The sequence below is a fragment of the Orycteropus afer genome, unplaced genomic scaffold (genome assembly GCF_000298275.1).
Source record: "Orycteropus afer afer isolate SDZICR_OR568_19922 unplaced genomic scaffold, OryAfe1.0 scaffold00002, whole genome shotgun sequence".
NCBI lineage: Eukaryota > Metazoa > Chordata > Mammalia > Tubulidentata > Orycteropodidae > Orycteropus > Orycteropus afer.
This window is the reverse complement of record NW_006921589.1, coordinates 22565591-22589004: the sequence shown is the minus strand read 5'-3', so window position 1 is coordinate 22589004 and position 23414 is coordinate 22565591. Positions and strand designations below refer to the sequence as shown.

The 23414-nt window shown below is 38.1% G+C and overlaps 1 protein-coding gene across 1 annotated transcript in view; it reads left to right on the top strand.

The window, feature by feature from the left end:
• MAP2 (microtubule associated protein 2) overlaps window positions 1-22906 on the top strand; it is a 78533-nt gene extending 55627 nt beyond the window's left edge. Inside the window, exons 10-14 of the mRNA XM_042783657.1 lie at window positions 2351-2691; window positions 15974-16066; window positions 18478-18559; window positions 22363-22475; window positions 22691-22906. Coding sequence (XP_042639591.1) covers window positions 2351-2691; window positions 15974-16066; window positions 18478-18559; window positions 22363-22475; window positions 22691-22906 — 845 coding nt within the window. The remainder of the gene's footprint in view (window positions 1-2350; window positions 2692-15973; window positions 16067-18477; window positions 18560-22362; window positions 22476-22690) is intronic.
• Window positions 22907-23414: the final 508 nt, after the last annotated feature.

Genomic DNA, 23414 nt, shown 5'->3' with positions numbered 1-23414 from the left:
AAAAAAAAAGAAACAATTGGTCCATAAGCAAACCAGGGGCAGGGAAGCTGCAAAAAGTCAAGTTGGATGTGGTGTATCATCCTGGTCTTAAAATACTATTTTTGTGAAAATCAATAAAAGTCACAGTAAGGAACACTAATTTTTCACTTCACTCTTCTCATATCCCATTTCATATTATCAGTTGAAAGTCTAGGTTTACCCTATTTCAAAAGATCAAAAGGATACAGGGCAATTGATTATCTTTCAATATATGAAAAGTGCCCACTGAAAGAGGAAGTAAAACTGTCCTGTTTTTCTCCAGGAGGATTAACCTAGACCAATGAGTCTGCTTACATTGTCTGTAGATTATGATTATATGAGAAGCTCTCGTGAGCTTACCTTTTTGTAAATATTTGAGCAAAGACTAAATTTCTCCTTTTCAGGAAGAACTTCTTGAACTGGTGATCAATTGTGTAAGATGCCTTCTCTTTGGATCCCTGGTGGCATGATGGAAGTGTTTGGTTGCTAACCAAAGATTAGCAGTTTGAACCCCGCCTCGCCCCTTTGTGGGACAAAGGGCTAGCTGCCCCTGTAAACATTAGAGCCTAGAAAACCCTATGGGCAGTTCTACTGTCACAGGGGTTCACTTGGAGCAGACACCAACTTGATGACAACCAGCAACAATAACATCCCTTGTAGCTCATTGAGTTTAAAATGAATGATTTATATCTTTTCCCCTATAAAATTTCTAGAGGACTCATTGACTTTACATCATATGCATATTTAGTGGTAAAAAATAAAAATTATGCCCTTTCTATAAAATATAAAAAATCTGAAAGAATTTGCTTCGTAAATGTAAACAATGTAAGTAAAGGTATGCTATTATTAGAGTCAATGTATTTTTTTAAGAGAAAAGATTTTTAGGGCTAAGAGAAAGTTAAATATGTTAAGTAACTAATTACAAGTAGAATTTAAAAAAAAAAAAATGGCTCCCCAAAAGTTAAATATCATATCTGATTTAGAATGTAGCTATCACCTGGCCAAATTAGCCTCATTGTCCTCATTTCTTAATCAGGAATGATAAGAGCTCTCCTAACTATCATGCATGCTTACTTGATTACCAAATGAAATGTGTTCCCGAAAGTGATTAGAATTCTGCAAGGTACTGCATTCTTATATATATTAGCATTCCTTCAAAAAAGCACTTGAAATGGCATTCGAATGCTTATGTTGAAAAAGGTAGTATGAGAGAAATGTAGTGCAAGAATGGAGAGAATTGGACACACTCCCATGGTTAGTTCTCAGCCAAACAATAGACAAACCTCTGAGGTGAACAGCTACACCAGGGAGACGCATTCCTTAGAACATTCAACCATGAAAGATTAGAAGGGCAGCATTTGCACAGGGGGAAAGCTGGACAGACAAGAATGCATGGGTAAGAAGGATACAGGGAGGAGGTGGGAGGAGAGCTGTTCCATTGTGGGTTTTGTAACTGGTGTCGTGAAACAGTGTGTCAACTATTGAGTGTAAAACAAATCTGCTTTGTAAAGTTGCACCCAAATCACAATAAAAAAAAATTAAAAAAATACTAATAAAATGAGGCTGAAGTAAAGTTGAGGCAAAGAAATATATCTCATAATATCCTGCGTAATTGACAGTGATGGATTATTGATTTGACTCCACTGTCAGACTAGTGATGAAAGCAGAAGAAAAAGCACAATTAGGTACAGGAGTCATCAAAAATATACAGTTGTAGAACTCTAGTTCTTAGAAGATAAATAGATTTTTTTGATAGTAAAAGCTGAGAGATTTTTCCTTATGAAGAACAAAATATAGAATACAGTAAGACAATATGTGACATAATAGAACAGCCTTTAATAAACGACTCACTGTGCTCCTCAAGATAAGCTGAGAAAGTAATATTGAAACACAGTTTAATACATACAGTTCTACACGGGCAAAAACTATGTGATCTAAGGGCATAGCTCTATGTTCTGGGTCCACTTGCATCTCTGAATGAATTTACTGCATAGAACAGTAGATAGCCCACATATCATTCCGTGTAGACTCTGTTTTCGACTACAGACAGATCCATATGCCTTAATGATCACACCAGTAGAAAATAGTTTTTAACACACTCATGTGAGTTTTAAGGAGAATAACCAGATTTTATCCTTGTGTTGATAGCAGCACTAGTTCAAAAGAACCAAGTTATGAAAGAAAAGAGGTTCTTACTTTTTTGAGGGTTATGATGATAATCCATATCTCTAAAATTAAACGTGTTGAGTTCTAACAATCTATGAGAAGGAGGCTACCTTGAGGAAATCATTCTAATGCTGTGGGTTTTGTTTTTGTTTGCTTGTTATTATAGGGTCGGAGCCAATTCGCAGAGCAGGAAAAAGTGGCACCTCAACACCGACTACCCCTGGATCAACCGCCATCACTCCTGGCACACCACCGAGTTATTCTTCACGCACACCAGGCACTCCTGGAACCCCTAGCTACCCCAGGACCCCACACACACCAGGAACCCCTAAATCTGCCATCTTGGTACCCAGTGAGAAAAAAGTTGCCATCATACGTACTCCTCCAAAATCTCCTGCTACTCCCAAGCAGCTTCGGCTTATTAACCAACCACTGCCAGACCTGAAGAATGTCAAGTCTAAAATTGGATCAACTGACAACATCAAATACCAGCCTAAAGGCGGGCAGGTAAGGATTACATTAACACACACTTACTGTTATAACTGAAATCCCATTAAAGTATTCTGTTGACTTTCCCATATTGTAAGCAATGTGTTCTTAAAACAAAGGGAAGCATGGAAATGGTAAAGAGTTATTGGTGGTGATTGTTTGCTAGGAGTTTGAACCTTATCTGAAGAAGCTAGCCTATAAAATACAATGAAAATCACATACCATGTCCATTCTTTCTCATTATTATTTGATAAAAACTACTTTAACTGTATAGGAGAATCATTCAGTCAGTTGATTCCTAACACATCTTCTTTGAATATGTCTCTGTTCCATTTTGGACTTTAAGATATTAAAGTTACATTTCTGACATGAATTTTAATTTTCCATTTTAGAGCCTGATCATTGGCTCCTTTGACTATTATGTTAGTGTATCTACTTTATCTTTTTCTTCTTCCCCAAGGATTTTCTATGACATCTTCCATTGCCCCATGTTTACTCCAAAATCAAGTTTCTTCTCCAGCTAATATTGCCTAAACATTGCAAACAATAGTATCTGTACTGATAATAAATAACTCCACAAAGTCTTAGGACTTCTATTTAAGATTAATTCTGTTGAATCAAATTATTATTGAAATGCTACCTACTAATGCTTAAAGAGCTCTGGTAGCGTAGTGCCTAAGGCATGTGACTGTTAACCAAAAGGCTGGCAGTTCAAACCCAACAGCCACTCCTAGGAAGGAAGGTTGGGCAATCTACTTTCATAGTGATACCATCTCAGAAACCCATGAAGGGGTTGCTATGAGTTAGATCTGACTCCACGGCAGTGGGTTTGGTTTAAAGGAGCTCTGGTAGCGTAGTGAGTAAGGCACTTGACTGCTAACCAGAAGGCTGGCGATTCAAACTCACCAGCCACTCCTCAGAAGGAAGGTTGGTCAATCTACTTCCATAGTGATACCACCTCAGAAACCCAAGGAGGGGTTGCTATGAGTCAGGGCTGACTTGATGGCACATAACAACAACAAGAACAACGCTTAACTTCCACTCCAGAGCAAACATTCACATCTTTTCCAACCAGGGACTTTGAGTTCTACCTTGACCTGGTGACTTGGACCTTGCTTGCATACTAGGGGTTTGAATAAAGCAATTAGTTTGGAAGGAAATAATACAAATATTAATTAATATTTCCCTTTTGATATCAATAATACCCATGGTATTGTTCAGTGCTTCTTGTCAATGAAGAGATAAAAGAAAACATCTATCCTTGAAAGAAAGAAAAAAGTAACCATCTAATTTGTATATGAAGACACTACAATACCCTTTCAATACCCCAAGAAATCCTTGCATTTTAACCTTGACTTTCTTTTCTGCCTCTCTTTTTCCTTCCTCTTATATTTTTAGGAGCTCTGGTGGCATAGTGCCTAAGGCATTTTTTTGCCACTGATTTCTGATATCCCTTTGTCTTAGTTAGCTAGTGCTAATGTAACAGAGGGAGCTCTGGTAGCAAAGTGGCTAAGACACTTGCCTGCTAACCAGACGGCTGGCGGTTCAAACGCACCAGCCACTCCTCGGAAGGAAGGTTAGGCAATCCTACTTCTGTAGTGATACTGCCTCGGAAACCCAAGGAGGGGTCGCTATGAGTCGGGTTTAACTCAATGGCACATAACAACAACAAAAAAATGTAACAGAAATACCACAAATGCATGGCTTCAACAAACAGAAATTTATTCTTTCACATGTTGTTGTTGTTGTTACGTGCCTTGGAGTTAGACGTGACTCATAGCGACCCCTCCTTCGGTTTCCAAGGCAGTATCACTATGGAAATAGATTGCCCAACCTTCCTTCAGAGAAGTGGCTGGTGGGTTTGAACCGCCAGCCTTCTGGTTAGCAGTCAAGTGCCTTAGGCACTACGCTACCAAGAGCTCTCACATGTTAGGAGGCTACAAGTCCAAATTCAGGCCACCAAGTCTAGGGGAAGGCTTTCTCTCTGTGTTGGTTCTAGGGGAACGCCCTTGTCTACTTTCTATATCTGTGGGCCCAGCGATCCGTGGATATCTCCACGTATTTTGGCATCAATCTTCCCCTGGGTCTAGGAGGTTCTCAGCACAGGGACCCCAGGCCCAAAGGATATGTTCCCCTCCCAGCTCTTCTTTCCTGATCGTAATCAAGTCCCTCTCCTCTCTGCTTACTTCTCTCTCCTTTTATGTCTTGTAAGATAAAAGGTATGACTCAAGCAAGGGGGTGAGTTGGATAAGGGTAGTGACTTGAGTAAGGGTGGTGACTGGAGTAAGGATGACTTAAGGGTGGTGAGTTGCACAAGCATGGGGACTTGAGGATGCCTTCTTATCAGCTGTGACTCAAGATACAACCCACACTAATCCTGCCTCATTAACATATAAAAAGCCAAGCTCATTGCCACTGAGTTGATTCTGACTCATAGCTACCCCTCATTGGATTTCCAAAGCTATAAATCTTCATGGAAGCAGACTGCCTCATCTTTCTTCCATGGAATGGCTGGTGGGTTCAAACCACTGACCTTTTGGATAGCAACCAAATGCCTTAACCATTACACCACCAGAGCTTCTTTATTAACATACAGAGGTTAGGATTTACAACACATATCACAAAATGGAAGATACTTCACAAAATGGAGGACACAATACGGGGAATCATGGCCTAGCCAAGTTGAAATATTTGGGGAGACACAATTCAATCCATGACACCCTCCTTTACCCCAAATAAAATATATTTTTGTCAGGTTTAGAAGATCTGGCCAAAATCTGAAATATCGGTGTCTACTATTCACTGTTGAACCAAAAATTGAGCATTGCTCCTTCCTTTAGCACTAGCCTTCTTTACTGCCTCATTATGGTTCTGTTCAAGAAAGCCCAAGCACTTAAGAAAAATCAACCATTGGGGGATGGGAAGGGGATCAATATGCCCTTTTCAGAATACCTATAACATTATATAATAATATAATCATAGAACAATATTATGTAAAATATGAACTACTAGAAACAATTTTTAAGTAAATAAATATAATATTTATATTTTTATAGTTCAAATTCTACCAAATCTATACCTGTAATTCCTAAAAATCTCGTAACACCCTTGCATTCATCAGAATTTTACACATCCAAGTTGTTATGGGCTGTCGAGTCGGACCCGACTCATAGTGACCCCTCTTTGGGTTTCTGAGGTGGTATCACTATGGAAGTAGATTGCCCAACCTTCCTTCCCAGGAGAAAGGTATATATATAATTGGGCCTTCATCTAAAGGCCTTTATCTATAGTTGGGAAATATCTAAATGTCATGTTGTTCTATATTTATACATAAATTGTTTTAAAAAGTTGAGTAATTCATTTTAACACCAGTGTGAAAGTGTGTCATTTTATCTTTTTGGAAATGAGCCTCAAAGCAGAGAAATTATCATGTATATATCAAAGTAATTATTTATAAATATCTCTACTTCTTAATGTGTCTCTTAACAAAATGTGGAATTTACTTATGCTCTGGAAAATGTTAATGCTTACAAGAGTCTATTTCTACTTGGAATTGCAAGGGAATATAAATTATCTGAGAGATATTTTATTGAAACTAAAAAGTTAATAAAAATGGAAACAAAATTTATATAATTTATTGATTTTATTCAAAAAGCTCCTTAAATGTACAGAGGAAAAGGTGGTTTTAGCCTCAGCTTTGCAGCAATCTCTTAAACCAATGCAAAAACATGAAGTTTATTTTCTGCTTCTTTACTTGTTTTGTTGTATTTTTGTATCTAATATGTTGCCTTCTACTACATTTGGCAAAAAAAAAAAAAACCAACTCACGACCGTTGAGTCGATTCGACTCGTAGCGACCCCTCCTTGGGGTTCTGAGTGAAATGTTTTAGGCACTATGCCACCAAAGGTCCCCTATATCTGGCAGTTCATAAAATTGATTGAAAGCTATTACATTATTTTGAGGTGAACTAAGTAACACAATGCCTAAGGCATTTTACTGCTAATCAGAAGGTTGGTGGTTCAAACCTACCATCTGCTCCATGGAAGGAAGGTGGCACAATCTAGTACCATAAAGACTCATTGCCTCAGAAACCCAGTGGGGGTCTCTGTGAGTCAGAATCAACTCAGTGGCAATGAGTTTGTTTTTTTGGTTTGATACTGCCCTAGAGATTATAGTAGTAAATGACTAGTAAAGACATATGACACAGAAATTACTGTTGTTAAGTGTTAGATCAGTATATAGTTAGCTCCTGTTGTTGTTGTTGGTGTTATGTGCCGTCGAGTCAGACCCGATTCATAGCGACCCCTCCTTGGGTCTCCAAGGCGATATCACTACGGAAGTAGATTGCCCCATCTTCCTTCCGAGGAGTGGCTGGTGGGTTTGAACTGCCAGCCTTCTGGTTAGCAGGCAAGTGCCTTAGGCACAATGTTGCCAGAGCTTCTTTTCTATCAATGTATCGGGTTTTTCCATTAGTACTTTGATTTACATGGAATACTCTCAAATGTTTTGACAGGATTGATTTCTTGTTTGTTCTCTCCATCAGCATCAGGAAGTCTAGTATAAACATCACAATTTATATGTCCTTGTGAAAGTTGAAAGTTACTAGAGAGGCGGTTTCACAGAGGTTATTTATAGTTAGTTTGTCAGATATGTTGTTAGCTCATGATCTCTGGATGGCCGTGTCTGTGAATTTGATTGATTGTGTTATGAATGATGTACTTTTGCTTTCATTCGTGGTCACAGTCAGCCATTATCAGATCTGCTGGGCTAAACATTTTGGCAACCTTGGGCAAGTCATTCCTGTTCCATGGAAAGGACAGTAGTTATCTTTTATGTAAAGATATTTGCAGAATCTTGTCAGCTTCTGCCTTTCCCAGTCAGTATTGCTCTAGTATCTTTTAAGTAGATGGATGATGATAGATAGATACATAGATACTTGTGTGTGTATAGATACACAGATACAGATAAATCTATGAGAAAATGAATGTCTGAACAATATCCTTGAAGTTCTGGAAATAAAGAATCTGGTTGCTGTCTCCCAGTTCTGAATAGATCCATAGAAGTTAGACATACTGAAGGCTAGAGACGGTGGAGATCCTGTGCCAGGCCACCCGCTCATTCTGACCACACGGGAAGCAGAAATCACAGTACCCACATCTCACAGATAGGCTTCTAATCGCATCCTTTGATGCTGAGCTACAAAGTCAGAGTCTATCATTTTTATTTAGCAAATAATTAATTACCTGGCTACAAAATGTATAATTTTATCTTCGTCATTTTTGTTTGCTTTAACTGGTGGAACAACATGAAATGGTAATTTTATTTAACAATAGCTGCCAAGACATCATTGCATCATGATGAAAATTTGACACATCTGAACCTTCATAATATCATATGAACCAATTTAATGCAAAAATAAAATATAGTTAGCTAACTTTCGCATTTAGATAGATAATCTCAAAGATAAATAAGGAAATATTAATTCCAAATTCAACATTGGCATTTTTAAAATAACAGAAGAGCTTTCTTTTATTTTCTAAATAATTCCAGAGACTAGAAGTTATCATTCATTTATTCAGTCAGGCGCTCAGCTTGTATTTATTGAGCATCTGCCATGTGCTGTGCTATGCTGTAGGTACTAGGGATATAACAATGAACAAAACGGACAAAAATTCCTGCATTCGTAGAATTTCTGTTCTTAGAGAGGAAACAAATTTTTAAAAAATGCATAAGAAAAATATATATTATGTAAGGAAGTAGTAAATATGAAAAAAATGAATAAAGCCAAAAAAGAGACTTAGGATATGTTGAGGGAAAGTTGTGGCTTTGATAGAGTGATCAGGAAAAGGCCTCAGAAGATGATATTTGAGTAAAGTCTTGAAGGAAGTAAAGAAGCAAGCTGTGCAGATAAGTAGGGGAAGGAAATACAGGCAGAAGGAAATACAATTGCAAAGGTCCTGAGGTAAGAGTATGCCTGGTATATATGAGGAACAGCAAAAATGTCACATCTTTGAGCATGGAAAGTTCACATTAAATTATTGCTTTTGGCATCAAATTATTGTTTTTTATTATCATCACCACTGCTCAAATAATAGAAGTGTAATATTATCAAGTCAAAACTATGAGTCATCTTTTTACCTCCCTTTTCCCTCATCCTATATCCAGGCTGTCTTTAAATGTTGATGATGCTCTGACCTGAGTAGCTCCTAAATCTGCCCATTTCTCATAGTCCTCTCTGCCACCACCCAGGGTAGATTATCTTTTGTCAGTGTGACTGCAATAGCTGCTAACTGGCCTCCTTGTATCTCTTCTTTTTTCCCTTTTTCACCACTTTTGTAATCAAACGTTTCATTCTATAGTTAGTTTTTAATTTCTGTCTTGTCTCCCCTGCTGGAGGCACTGGTAAAGCCAGCTCTCTTGAATCCATTCCAATTCATGGTGACCTCGTGTGCATCAAAGCTGCACTGTGCTCCAAAGGGTTTTCAATAGCTGATTTTTCAGAAGTAAAACACCAGGCCCTTTCTTCCAGGCATTGAACTGTCAGCCTTTTGGTTCAGCAGCCAAGCATTTTAACCATTTACACCTCACTACTAGACCATACATTACATTAAATCAGTGATGAGGCCTCATTTTGTCCTCAGGGTCTAGTACATAGTAAGTGCTCAATAAATCTGTTGAATGAGAGTTGAATGGATATATGCCATATACATGGAGAGATGTCTTCTATCTAGTAACATTCTTATTTAAGTGTGAATATCTTGTGCTATTCCAGTTATTCAAAGAAATTTCCCACGTTCGGGCCACATGAATTTTGGCTAAAAGAATATTGGACTACAATTTAGGAGCTGAGTTATTGGTTTAGCTTTTCGATTAAATTATTATGTGACTTTGGATACTGTCTAATCACCAGATTTATTGTTTATAGAATAGAAGCAACTACACAATGCTCGTTTTTGTATATAGCACCACCACACTTAACTAGACTGTGAGATCACTTTAAGCAATATGATAGCATTTTTGCATGACAGCTGGTTAAAAGACATTCATTAAGATATTGTAATCACTCCATATGTGTTCATGACAAAAAAGGGCAAGCTAAAGCTAAGGGGGAAAAAAATAAAAAGCAGTGTTTCTTAAGTAGAAGGATAGCATGATTAAGGAGCAGGAGGATGTTAACGGGTGAAGCCTGAGGGAATGAAATGACTGGAAAGTGGACTGGAATCTCTTTTATATTTTCTTTTAAAGTTTTGAGCACCATTACCCTGACACCTATTTTAGGTCTTTTATATGTTAATTTGAATAACTTATTTTCAATTTTATATTCAAAGAAGAAAATAGAAGTAATTCTTAAGGCAGCTAATGAATTATAGTTTAACGAATTTTTCCCCTCATTATATAAAATTATGATGGTTACCATGTAAAGATCTATTGGGAACTATTAATACATAGGTGTGATTATAAAATATACAGACTGAAAGAGAAGGGTTAGACTTATTTAGATTTCTTTCTTATTTACATATTTATTCTTTCATCATGCATTTACTAAGACTCTGTGCTAGAGACTGCATAACAAAATGGGTAATGGGAGAGATAAGACGTGGTCTCTACAATCAAGGCAGAAAGCATTACAAATAAGTGTTACATAAGAGAAGTAATAAAATACCCCATGAATTTAAAACACCATCAGTCATCCCAGTATGAAAAAAAACTCACTGAAATGCATTACATTATGTTGACAAAGGTTATTTTGTTTTGTTTTGTTTTTGGTGTCAAAGTCATCATCTCAAAATGAAATCTCCCTATAATCAGGGACATTTCCTTATGCATAGGTCTTTATGCAATAGAACTTTCATAACTATAATTCAAGTGAGTTTTTTGTAGGATAATGAAAAGTTTTAGAGCTAAATTCCACAAGTATTAAATATTGATAAATATGAAACAATTATTACTTGGCATTTCCAGAGTGGAGGCCTGTAGAGCCCCTTTTTGCTCATTCACAAGCTAAGTAAAGACAGGATTTGTTTTCAAACAACTGAACAGACTCTTAAAAAAGTTACTTTCCCCACTGACATGGTCACTGTACTTTGGAGTTCCTTAAAAGCTTCTACTAAGAAAAGAATGGTGGATGAATTTGAAACAGCTCATCATCTATCTGCTCATTCTCTTAACCACAGTGATTATTTTACTCATGAAGACGCCCTTCCGTCTCCCACTGAAGGACCATTTGATAATACATAACAATGGAGCTGATAACAAAACTCATTAATGTCCCTTCCATAAAAAAATTCTTTCCATATCCTTCAATATTAGCTCTTCACCCTAAAGTTTGTCAGTGTGATTCTACTTTCTGTACATTGATCAAGAGGCGTCATTTGAACAGAACAAGGGATACTGCCTGGTTTAAAATCAGGAGCACTGCATATCAAGGTTGTGTCCTTTCACCGTACTTAGTCAGTGTGCTGAGCAAATATTCTGAGGGACTGGATTTTATGAAGAACACAGCATCACAATTAGAGGAAGACTCATTAATAGCTTGAGACATGCAGATGACACAATCTTGCTTGCTGAAAGAAAAGAGGGCTTGAAGCACTTACTGATGAAAATCAAAGATTACAGCTTTCGGTATGGATTATACCTCAAGATAAAGAAAACAGAAATCCTCACAACTGGACTATAAGCAACATCATGATAAATGGAGCAAAGATTGAAGTTAAGGATTTCATTTTACTTGGACCTACAGTCAATGGCCATGGAAGCAGCAGTCGAGAAATCAAACAGCATATTGCATTGGGCAAATCTGCTGCAAAAGACTTCTTTAAAGTCTTAAAAAAGTAAAGATGTCACTTTGAGGACTAAGATGTACCTGATCCTAACCATGTTATTTTCAGTCACCTCATATGCATGTGAAAACTGCACAATGAATAAGGGTGACCAGAAAAGAACTGATGCCTTTGGAATATGGTTTTGGTGAAGAATATTGAATACACAGTGGACTGCCAGAAGAACGAATATGTTCCGACATCTTCGTAGAAGCGAGGATGGGGAGACTGTCTTGCCTTCTTTGGACATACTGTCAGAAGGGGCCAGTCTCTGGAGAAAGGACATCATGCTTGGAAGGTCAATGAAAAAGAGGAAGACCCTCAACAAGATGGATTGACACAGTGACTGCCACAATGGGCTCAAATATAGCAATGGTTATGAGGATGGTGCCAGGCCAGACAGCACTGCTCTCACAGGCTGAGCTTGAAATGAGAGCATTCAGAGAGATGTAGTAATAAAGAAAAGCAGGGATGAGCTTGAGAATGTAAACAAGGGCTTCCGAATGTTAAAATAAATATCATCTTAAGCCAGTATTAGAAACTGATGGAAGTTTATTGAACATACAATTTGCAAATTGGGGTAACGTTTTGACTGAAACCAGACCAAACTCACTGCCATCGAGCCGATTCCAACTCAGAGCAACCCCCATTAGGTTTCTGAGGCAGTAAATCTTTCAGGAAGTAGACTGCCTCATCTTCCTTCCACAGAGTGGCTGCTGTGTTTGCCACCAACCTTCTTCTGGCTAGCAGTCAAATGCCTCAGGAACTGCACCACCAGAGCTCCTACTACAAAGATGAGAAAACCTCCCAAGACCCTTACACCCTACCCCATCAACACTGCCATGGAAATGAAGCCACATCAGTATTTTTCTAATAACAATTTTCCAGTCAGACTCTGGAGTTCTGGCACATAGGTAATTCTGGAAACCGACTGGATATAGATAAACCTTCAAAAGAGCCCAATGCCCAAGGCAAATTGTTCTCCACTAAGCTGCTTACTAGGAGTTCTGTGCCTAAGGCATTTGGGCTGCTAACCAGAAGGCTGGCAGTTCAAACCCACCAGCCACTCCTCTGTAGCAATCTACTTCTGTAGTGATACCACCTCGGAAACCCAAGGAGGGATTGCTTTGAGTCAGGTCCAACTCCACAGTGGTGCATTTGGTTTTGGAAGCTGCTTACTAGGCCGTTGTTTAACTTAAAGATGACTTTAGGGAACCAGTCTGTTTAAGGATCAATGATTCAAAAGGACTCGTAAGGGCACATGGCCTGAATGGGTTGCCCAAACTCCGTGGACCCCAGAAATCTGGATTCCAGGCAAATTAATGGTTTCTCAAACGTGTAGAATATAACCCAGTCTGGCCATATCTAAAATAGGAAGAACATAAAAGAAGGCCAAATAGTCAGAATTGTGAGGAATTCTAATTGCCTCACCAAAAAGTTTGGATTCATTTCACAGGAAAGACAGGTTGGGGGACTTGGAACAGCAGAGAGCTTTAAGAAAATGATCCAGCTGACTGATAGCATACCTTTCATTTCCACTGTGAACCATGCCGAAGAAAAGATAGGCACGTGCTTTCATAGCCCTCTGTTTTCTGTTATTAGTGAAAGCAAAAGTAATATAAGAAAAAAAAAGGGATTAAAATGCGGTTTAGAGTAATCTTGAGTAATGATTACTAAAATGTTTTTTCCACCATTTTATGAATATTGCAAATTAGTTCATTTGTCACATAGAAGTTTTATTTTTTCTAGACTGTCTCTAAGATATTGATACTTTTCCTTGAACTAGGCTGTTAGGGGAAAAAAAGTTGAGTGAAAAATCCCTTCTGAAAGAAATCAATCCTTCTTTGGGTCCATCAATAGAGCCTAGTGAGCCAAAACTCAGGGTTTTATCAAGAAAACTAAACTGGGATAAAGTCTTACCCTTCATAGCAGTCATCTATTTTCCTATTTTGGGAAATGGTTCTGTTGACTACTGGTATTTGTAGAATTAATTTTAAGGTGTTAATTATTTGTAAGTGACCCTAGAGATTTTTGGTATATGATAATTTGAAATTTTTCTAGAGCGTAAATGTAAGTGACAGGGATTAGGTGGGTACTTAGGGAAAAGTCATTACAGCCAGAGAGCAAAGCTGACTGACAGTCAGATACCTTCTCCCTCAAATGGTTGTGTTTCTCTCTCCTCAACCATGAAGCAATATGGTGAATATGATCTGCAGAGATCATTTATATCTATGATATTCATTTTAGACAAAATCTTCATATTACGATGCTATTTGCAAGTATGGAAATACATAAAGTGCATGCCACTAATGCATGTCCAAGGTCTGTCCAAATGTTACATTATATGTTGAGCAGAAATAGGTTGAGAACAGTCTACCATCAAAAAGGGCCAGCTAGTCATTTCACTAGAAAATCTATAACTCTCTAGAAAAATCTGTGGAAAATCTACAGAAGTCAGCTATTAAGACTTTTAAGTTCTGAATCATCTCTAAAAAAGGCTGTCAACGTGACTGCTCTGAGATTGAGTCATTTGTTTTGGAAATCATAAAAGTTGTCAAATAGTTGATTAAATGTTAAGGTCAAATAAATTTACTCAACTGAATTTGGAATTTCCATTTTTGCAGCAAGTGAATCAGATTTAACGTTTAGCTTTTGATCATTTGATGATGAGTCACTTGATTGGTACTCTAGAGATATCTGAATTAAAATCTGTACACAAAATACAATGCTGTATACCCCTACAGATGAGCAAAAGGGGTCAGAGGAATTCTGTTTCATAGGCAAACTAATTAGGTTCTCCTGCAGAATCATGACAAATATGATTATGAGAAATAATAAATAAAAGGTCTTTGCTTTCTGAAAATAATTTATCTATGACGTTAGAAATGTAGTGGTCCTTACTAGCTGAAACTGCCGGCATCTCCATTTTGTGTGAAACGCTTAGAGTGAAAGCCTATTTGTTATTAGAGGTAGACTGTCTCTGTGATATCCCCTTTTTAAAAAATTGTTATTTTTATACCCTAAAGAATAGGCCGATCATCTTGCCTTCTGAATTCATATTTTGACATGAGGCCCTTCGCTTAGGTCATTGCTGAGAGCTGTCAATGACATTCCCCTATAAGGGACAAGTTATCTTGTCAGTGTTAGGCAGGCACTGTCATTTCAGCTTTGTTTGGTCTAAAACAGTTCAGGATGAAATACCCTCTTGAATTTCTGACTCTGTTTTGCAAGTACTCAAGATGTGATACCATTCTTGGCTACAGATCAGGGATGAATTTCTTTTCTTCCTAAATAAAAGGCTAAACTATCCCCTAAAACATTAAAAACATGGTTTCTCTTTAGCATTTAGGGGGGAAATAATATATGAAAGAAGTCATTAGAGTTCGTAATGTCTTTACAGATCTGAATTTGTTAATGTCTTGAAAATGAATGCTTGACTTCCAGAGTATAAAAATAGAACACCTAACTTCAAGTCTTCTGGGCCCAATGAAGGCCTTGAATACCTACCTCTTCGTGGCCAAGTACAAGTCATCTAACCATTAGACCTTGGTTTTCTCACCTCTAAAAGTGGAAAGAACACTTCTACACTGACCTTACAAGGGAAATGCCTGTCCTCGAGTACCTCCCACAGAGTGGCCTTCAGAAGGGGCCACTCATGCAAACTTGCAAGGGATTCATAAGGCCCTTTCAGCAAAGCAGGCCCGGAACCCCCTTGCTGAGCCATCTGGGACACCAGGGGACCTTTTTCTGAATGAATGAGAGCTCTGACTTACAGCATTAAACCAGACTAATTGTGGGCCTCACCTGTGCTTTGTCAAGTCAAACAAGCAAAGTGACTAATAATTGTGCTGACATTGTAGGGCTTGGGGAGAGGGGACACTGGCATGTCCATAAAGGTTCTGGACTGAACCACACTATTAGAACTTCCATAGAGTGGACCTGAATCCCAGTGTTGCCTAAAGCATTGAAAGCTCCACATCGCAGATGATCCCCGCCCCCTTTTTTTTTTTTTCGCCCTTTTGATTGTTTCAAGATCGCACCTGCCTACAGTGGGTATGCTTAAGACTCTTGAGCATTTGGCTCTTGTGTATCCAGGGAAGGGGGATGTTGTTGTTGTTGTTGTTGTGTGCCATCAAGTCATCTCTGATTCATAGGGACCTCTCCTTGGGTTTCCAAGGCAGTATCACTGCGGAAGTAGATTGCCCAACCTTCCTTCCAAGGAGTGGCTGGTGGGTTTGGGCCACCAACCTTCTGGTTAGCAGTCAAGCACCTTAGGCACTAAGCTACCTACCAGAGCTCCCTAGGGGCTTACATTTACATGACAGATCTGCTTTCCTGTTCCAGTGTTCGTTTGTTTCCCTTATATGAGTATATAAGTGGAAGCAAGTCTGGTGCCTCTTTAGCAGTACCCATTCTGGTTTCTTCTACCCAGCCTATTGAAAGAAAAATGCATAGTGAAGTTACCTCCAATTCCTTTTAGGTTAGGATTTTAAACAAGAAGATCGATTTTAGCAAGGTTCAGTCCAGATGTGGTTCCAAGGATAACATCAAACATTCTGCTGGGGGTGGAAATGTAAGTAGAAGTTTCCACTAGAAAGCTGTCCTGACCGTGTGGAGTCGCCTGCACAGCCAGCACCCTGTCTTCTTTCCTCCTCCTCTTCCAACACGCTCCCCTGTTCTCACTGCTGCGCCACATGTCCGCCTGGTCTGGTGTCTTCTCAGCCTTGCATTTGCAGTGATGGGCTGCCCATCCTTCCCTGCAGGATCCTCAGCAAACATCTCGCTTTTGGCTGAGGAAGAAAACTATGTTGTTACCATGGTTTTCAAGGGGATGACAAGCCCACTCACTTGCCAATTTTGTGTGCTGGCCTTTGAGGTATTTTCTCATGCCATCTCTAGTCCTCTGCAAAAGTCAGCTGGGCACACACTTCTATAGCTCCATTTAAATTACTCTTGAGGCAAAGGTTGATATACTTGAAAGTACCCAAAGTGTATAGTGTCAACCTTCAGTGCTTCATTATCCATGAAAGTTAGGATATCATTTGGAAAAATATAAAACTGGTGAAGCATGCTTCTTCTATAATTCATAGTGAAAGAATTCAAAGCCCAGTATGCATTTTGTCATGACAGGATTTTTCCTGTCTCTTTAATTTAGTGGAAATAATAGTCTATGACTATGAGGAAGCTCTGGTTGCATAGTGGCTAAGGCACTTGACTGCTAACCAGAAGGCTGGCGGTTCAAACCCACCAGCCACTCCTCAGAAGGAAGATGGGGCAATCTACTTCTGTAGTGATACTGCCTCGGAAACCCAAGGAGGGGTCGCTATGAGTCGGGTCCGACTCGACGGCACATAACAACAACAACAATAGTCTATGAGAGGAAGGAAAAGACACAGCATTGTCACTTCATTGTGGCTGAGGCAGAGTTGAAATGGTCAGGCGAATGCAAGCTAAAATGAGAACAAACATAGGATAGTTCTTCAGAAAAAAATAATTTTAAAATGTGATCTAGGCAGACTCTCCCTAGTCTACAGATCCTACCACCAAAATTTCAGGTTCTAGAACCTTGCACTAAGTAATTTACAGGGTATCAAATCCAGAATCTTCTTTTGTCTGACTTTTGGCTGTTTGCTCCTCACCTGGGCCGAGATGGAGGCAACCAAGTGCCCTTTACCAGGAGCTGCCTCCTGAAACTCAAAGTAGCTCCACCGTCATGGCAAGTCCATGGCCTTATTTTCTGAGACCCTTGAAGGATGCCAAGCTAAGCCTCAGAGTCAGTATTTATTGATGTCGTTGTCCTCCTCCCCATTGCCCTGACTGCAATACCCATCAGGTGTTACTCTCATAACCCACTGCCATCAAGTCACTTCCAACTCATAATGACCTTATAAGACAGATTAGAACTGCCCCCAGAGGGTTTCCCAGGCTATAAATATTTATGATAGCAGACTGCCATCTTTCTCCTGCAAAGCAGCTGGTGGATTTGAACCATCAATCTTTTGGTTGGCAGCTGAATGCTTTAACCACTGCACCACCAGAGCTCCTTGTTACTCTCACAGAGACAAGCATGTTGTTGCTGTTGTTGTTATGCCATAATCATGATAGATAAATTGAAGGTGTCAGAGGATGGGCCCATCTATACAGTACTGAAGGTGTTGCTGATCAAAACACCTAAGTAGAAATGGATAAATTGGGATAATGATTGTAAAGTAAGTAGGGGAAATCCTAGCCTTTGAGACAGTAGTCTTAAACCTTCCTCTAAAGGATATTTGCTTTTTTAAATATGCAGATACCCTCACCCCTTCCAGAGTGTCTGATTTAGAAATTCTCATGTATTTCTGATGCAGATGGACAATGGTGGACACTTTTAGAAACACTGATTGAGATACTAAGAGAGGAAACACTGTCAATGTAGCATAAAGAAAAGATACTGCTATACTGCTATTATTTTATAAGTTGGTTGGTTTACAAAACAAAAACAAAAACAAAAAACATTTAGCCAAGCTACAATAATTTAAAACACTTAAAGAAAGCATCTTCTTGTATCTGAAGGCAGTGTTAGTTCACCTTGTATCTATGAGCAATGTAAAAAACTTTGTTAATGTAAACAAGTTTTTAAAGAGTAATTCATCTTTTTTATCAGCTCTTTGCTTATGGAAGTTTTAACACAGTGTGGCTTAGTTCCCTGAGTGGAAGCGTGCTGTATTAATCCAGGTGCTTCTATCTCTTGTGGCATGGTCTGTGTTCTACTAATAAAACCTTCTGTTTCAGGATTTTATTTCACTTGGGTCTTTCTTTCCAATCCAAACATGTGGGAGAACCTAGGGGAGATGTTTTCATGTATGTGTGCATGTTCCTCAATTTGGTTTCCTGGATATATTGTTGCGTGCTATGAGTTTCGGTTTGTTAGTAGATTTTATGTATGAACTTGGTAATTTGTCCATGTCTAAATTATCTCAAGTGTATTTTATGTGGTTCATACAGGTACAAATTGTTACCAAGAAGATAGATCTAAGCCATGTGACATCCAAATGTGGCTCTCTGAAGAACATCCGCCACAGACCAGGTAAATAAATAGTTCTTACAAAGTTGAGAGATAGTAAATTGGATTCAGGAAATTGCAAATGCAAATTTTGTGTTGTGGAATACCTAATTATGAGGATGTTTAAAAATCTGATACTGCATGCTTTTATTTATAGAAAGCTAAGTTAAACATCTCAATGCATCTTCATCTGGGCTCATGAACCTAATTACTATGACTAGGGCACATATCATATAACAAGTTAAAAAATTAAAAGACATTTAAGGTAGTTTCCTCTTCATGTACACAACATACAAAGAGTGTTTTATGGGATATCTTTCAGAAGATCTCCAGTAAGTTCTTTTGACATATATAGTCTATAAAATACATTATACCATGTATTTATGCCTAGTACCATTGACTGAAAGCAGCATGTACAAAGATTATTCATGGAACTTTTTCTACCTCATGTGAAATAAGAATTATGCATAAGAAATGCTAAAAAAGTTTATTTGTTTGATGAATTTCTGAGATCCTTCCCTAGACCAATAAGGAGTATAAATCCTCAGGAGAGTGAAGTGGTTCCCCAGCTTACCTGACCATGGACCCTTTCTTTTTTTCCAGAATATCTCATAAAATTATGGCTCTAAAGTAGAATTTATATTCATACTAAAGTAGAAATTTATATTCATACTAAAGTAGAAATTTATATTCATACTTGTGGGGTATGGTTTCCACCTTTAAAGTATAATTCTAACATATTATGAGTCATCTTTCTGAGAATTATGTATTATATATTTTTGCTAAATTCCACCTCTATGGATATGTAATAATAGAAAACTGTCAAATTTATCATGTCTTGAGAATATTTTGAAACAATTTATATACAACATTAATTTATAGAGGAGAAGAGGGAAACAACTGGTTTTAACCATCTGTGCTTAGTGTCATGTCATATAAACCAGATGCAAGGTTATTTGCATTAATCATTATCTCAGATGCAGTAAAAAACAAGAAAGAAGAACAACTGAGCCCAATAAGACAAGGAGAGATCATTAGGAAGAATGTATTAGTTGAAAAATACAGATGGTTAGGAAGTTTCAACACTGAAAATATCCACTGGAGACAGTCTGAAACAGGCTTCACTTTGGACCAAGGGTGTTCATAGAAGAAATCAAGGAGTTAGAAATAGCATGTATGGAATCCTCCTTCCTAGTGTCAGAACTGCTACCATGGAATTAACTTGTCTTTCATTTTATAAAATAACAGGGACGTGGTCTCACACTGTGTATCTTCATAAATCCCCTGTATATAGCTCGAGCCAATATACACTTGGTTTATTTTGCATTACTGTGGCAACAGCATAAATGAAATATTTGGCTATGTTGCCTGTTTTATTCCTGAATACGAAAGAAAATGCTGACTTCTTTAATTCCAGGCAGGATACATACAATTAATCAAATTTGCCTGGGAACTGGATACACAAAATACTCTATAGAAAAGCAAGCATTCTGTGATGGTCATAAAATACTAGTGTCATAGATTCCCATCTATTACTAATTCTAGCTCTTCAGTTATAACCGAATCAGATGACTAAATATCTAAAGAAATGTTAACACAATGATCCTTGACAGCAGCAAGCTTTCCACAGTTACTTTGAAATGTGGAATATCTAAAGCATAACTAAAGGAAACAACCCAACACCAGGAGGCACAAATTCAAATATTTGCGCTTCTGAATTTCACTTTAGGACTTACAAAGTTTGATAAAGATTATTGTTTTTCCCAATTGCTGTTCCCTGTGGGTGTCAGAATTCTTCAGAACCAAAGGCATAGATCTCTGAATTCAAACGTGCTTATTTACTACTTGCATAAGGATTTTTAGTAAGGAATCAACAAAAATAGGCTTCTCAAGATTTCTTTTCTGAATGTATTTTGGGTCAATATTATATTATTGTTTTTTCTCTCAAGAGACAGTTCAACAAAAGTTAACAAACTTATATTGGTACAACATAAAATCATAAGAGAAAGCTTGCAAAGGCAGCTTATATCCAAGGCTAACCAAATAATAATAATAATAATAAATTAAAATCCCAAGAAAATCGAGCTTAGAGTTAGAAAATCTGGTGGTGTAGTGCCTAAGGCATCTGACTGCTAACTGGGAGGTTGGCAGTTCAAATCCACCAGCCACTCCTCAGTAGGTAGACTGGGCAATCTAATTCCGTAAAGTTTTACCACCTTGGAAACTCAGTGGGGGTCACTCTGAGTTGGAATTGACTCCATGGCAGTGAGTTTTGGGTTTAGTGAGTTAGAAACCCAACGTCCTTATTAAATGACTGAGTATACTTAGTGAATCATTATGAATCATGCTAATTCCATCAGAACCAACAAGTGAGACTCACTTGGACAGGTAAAATGTTGGAAGGATGATACTCTTTGCAATTAAGCATATTTTGAGGGTAGGACAACTACATGTGTTCTATAAATATCATCTAAAGAACATCATGCACTTCCTGAATCTTCAGGAGAAGAATGATTAGATGTTTCTTCAAACTATAATCCAATAAAATGATGTAACTTCAATGGACCCATGAGCAGGCAATTGAGTGTTATATAAGTGTCCAGGTGTTGCCTGGGAAAAATACCACAAGACTTATAAGAGCTATGAAGCCTTCATAGACCTTTTTCTTTTATCTGAAGGGACATAAAAGCTTCAAGAATCCAAAATTTATTTTTTTCCATATTTCTATAGAGTTCCTCATATTTTTCCCAAGTCAAAATATAAGGAAAAATGCAATGTTAATAGAGAGTCATTTTCATTCACCACTGGGTTTCCAAAAGAATGCATACTGCTGAAACCAAATTACTCATGAAAGTGAAACCAAATCTCGTAGGTGAAAATGGATTTGAAAAAAAGAAGTCTAATCTAGTGTCTTTCCAGGTCAAAGACATCATCAAACACTTAGAAGTGGGCATTGACAGGCCAAAGGACAACAAAAAAACCTACTTAGTGTAGAACCACTCCTGCATTTGAAGCCTGAGAAAGGCATGCAGAGATCAGGAAGACTACATAGAAAGATGGTACATGAGCACCTCATCAAACAGCAGGTCTTTGATTTCAGAATAGTTAACATTTGGGAAAATGGCGAGGTCAGAACCCTGTCTCAGTGTTAACAAGTCAAAGTCAGTGTCAGATTTGTCCTATGGCATTTGTACAAAAAAAAAAGATCTTCTAATATTCTCTTCCTTTCACTCCATCTACTAATTAAAATGGGGTACTCTTAAAGTTAGCTAATTATAAACAATTTGGCCTCTGACTCATTCCATCAGTCCAGCTGTCAGTGATGAACATTTTCAAATGAACATATCACCCATCTGCCACCTTAAACATCTTTGGACGATGACCTGTTCCCATAAAGAAGAGTATCGTTTCAATGTAATTTGCTCCCTTAAGCATAAGAGACTAAATGTTCTAATTTCTAGAAAGGATACAGTAGGATTTTTCATTGTGTCATTTTAGAGTTTTTATACTGATAAGAAAAAAAAAAAATCCTTCAGATTTCTTGGGTTAGACATGGGTAAAGGAGAAAGGTATTCACATGTAAAGCAACCCACATCAAAGTATAAGAAGGAAACCACTGTCTTGATTGGTAGGGGGCAAATGGTGTAGACTAGAAATTCTAAAAGATTGCTTTGACATCTATGATCCAAGGGATGGTAAAGTTGGTTGAGTTTGAGGTTTGCTTTGGTCCATCTGCTATAATCATTTCTGGGAAATGGTCATCACAAATACAAGATTTCACTTTAGCATGGCATTTAACGATTTAAACATTTCTCCTTCATACATAGGTGGTGGACGTGTGAAAATTGAGAGTGTAAAACTGGATTTCAAAGAAAAGGCCCAAGCTAAAGTAGGTTCACTTGACAATGCTCATCATGTACCTGGAGGCGGTAATGTCAAGGTAAGCAGCAAGGTCATGAGCTAATCTTGTCATTTCTTTGAATCCTTCTGAAATACTCTTCATTAAAATGGGTCCCAGATTGAAGACCTAGACAAATAGGAGGTGCGGGTGGCAGAGCTGCATAGAAGTCACATTAACATCAGCTCTGGGATATAAAGAGCTGGGAGCTAGTTCAGATGCTTGAGCTAACAAGGACTGATGTTTGTCTTGAACAGATTGACAGCCAAAAGTTGAACTTCAGAGAGCACGCGAAGGCCCGTGTGGACCACGGGGCTGAGATCATTACACAGTCCCCAGGCAGATCTAGCGTGGCATCACCCCGACGACTCAGCAATGTCTCCTCTTCTGGAAGCATCAACCTGCTTGAATCCCCTCAGCTTGCCACTTTGGCCGAGGATGTCACTGCTGCACTTGCTAAGCAGGGCTTGTGAATATTTCTCATTTAGCATTGAAGTAATAATATTTAGGCATGAGCTCTTGGCAGGAGTGGGCTCCGAGCAGGTGTTATATTCGTTCTTTACAAACCATAAAATAAATAATCTCATCCCCAAACTGTAGGAATTGTTACAATTTTATAAAAAATAAAATAAAATAATGATAATGATAATAATAACGAATAGAATATGCAGAAATTGACCTGATATCCATTTGCCACAGGAAGACACTGGCTTTACCTGGGTACATTCGGACAATTATTTTTGCTCTGCTCTGTTTTGCATGGAGTATTATGATTTTAAAAATTGCATTTTTACCTTTCATGTGCCTGAAGGCTATCCACTACATTCTGAAGGGCCTTGTTGAAATCCATGCTGCTCATTTCACTATTCTGTTTATGGGTGAAAAAAAATAAAAGCTGCCCATTATAACTTATTACAGGTTAAATTAAATCAAGAAGTCTGATTGCAGGAAGGGAAGAGCATGTAAGAAATAACCATTTTT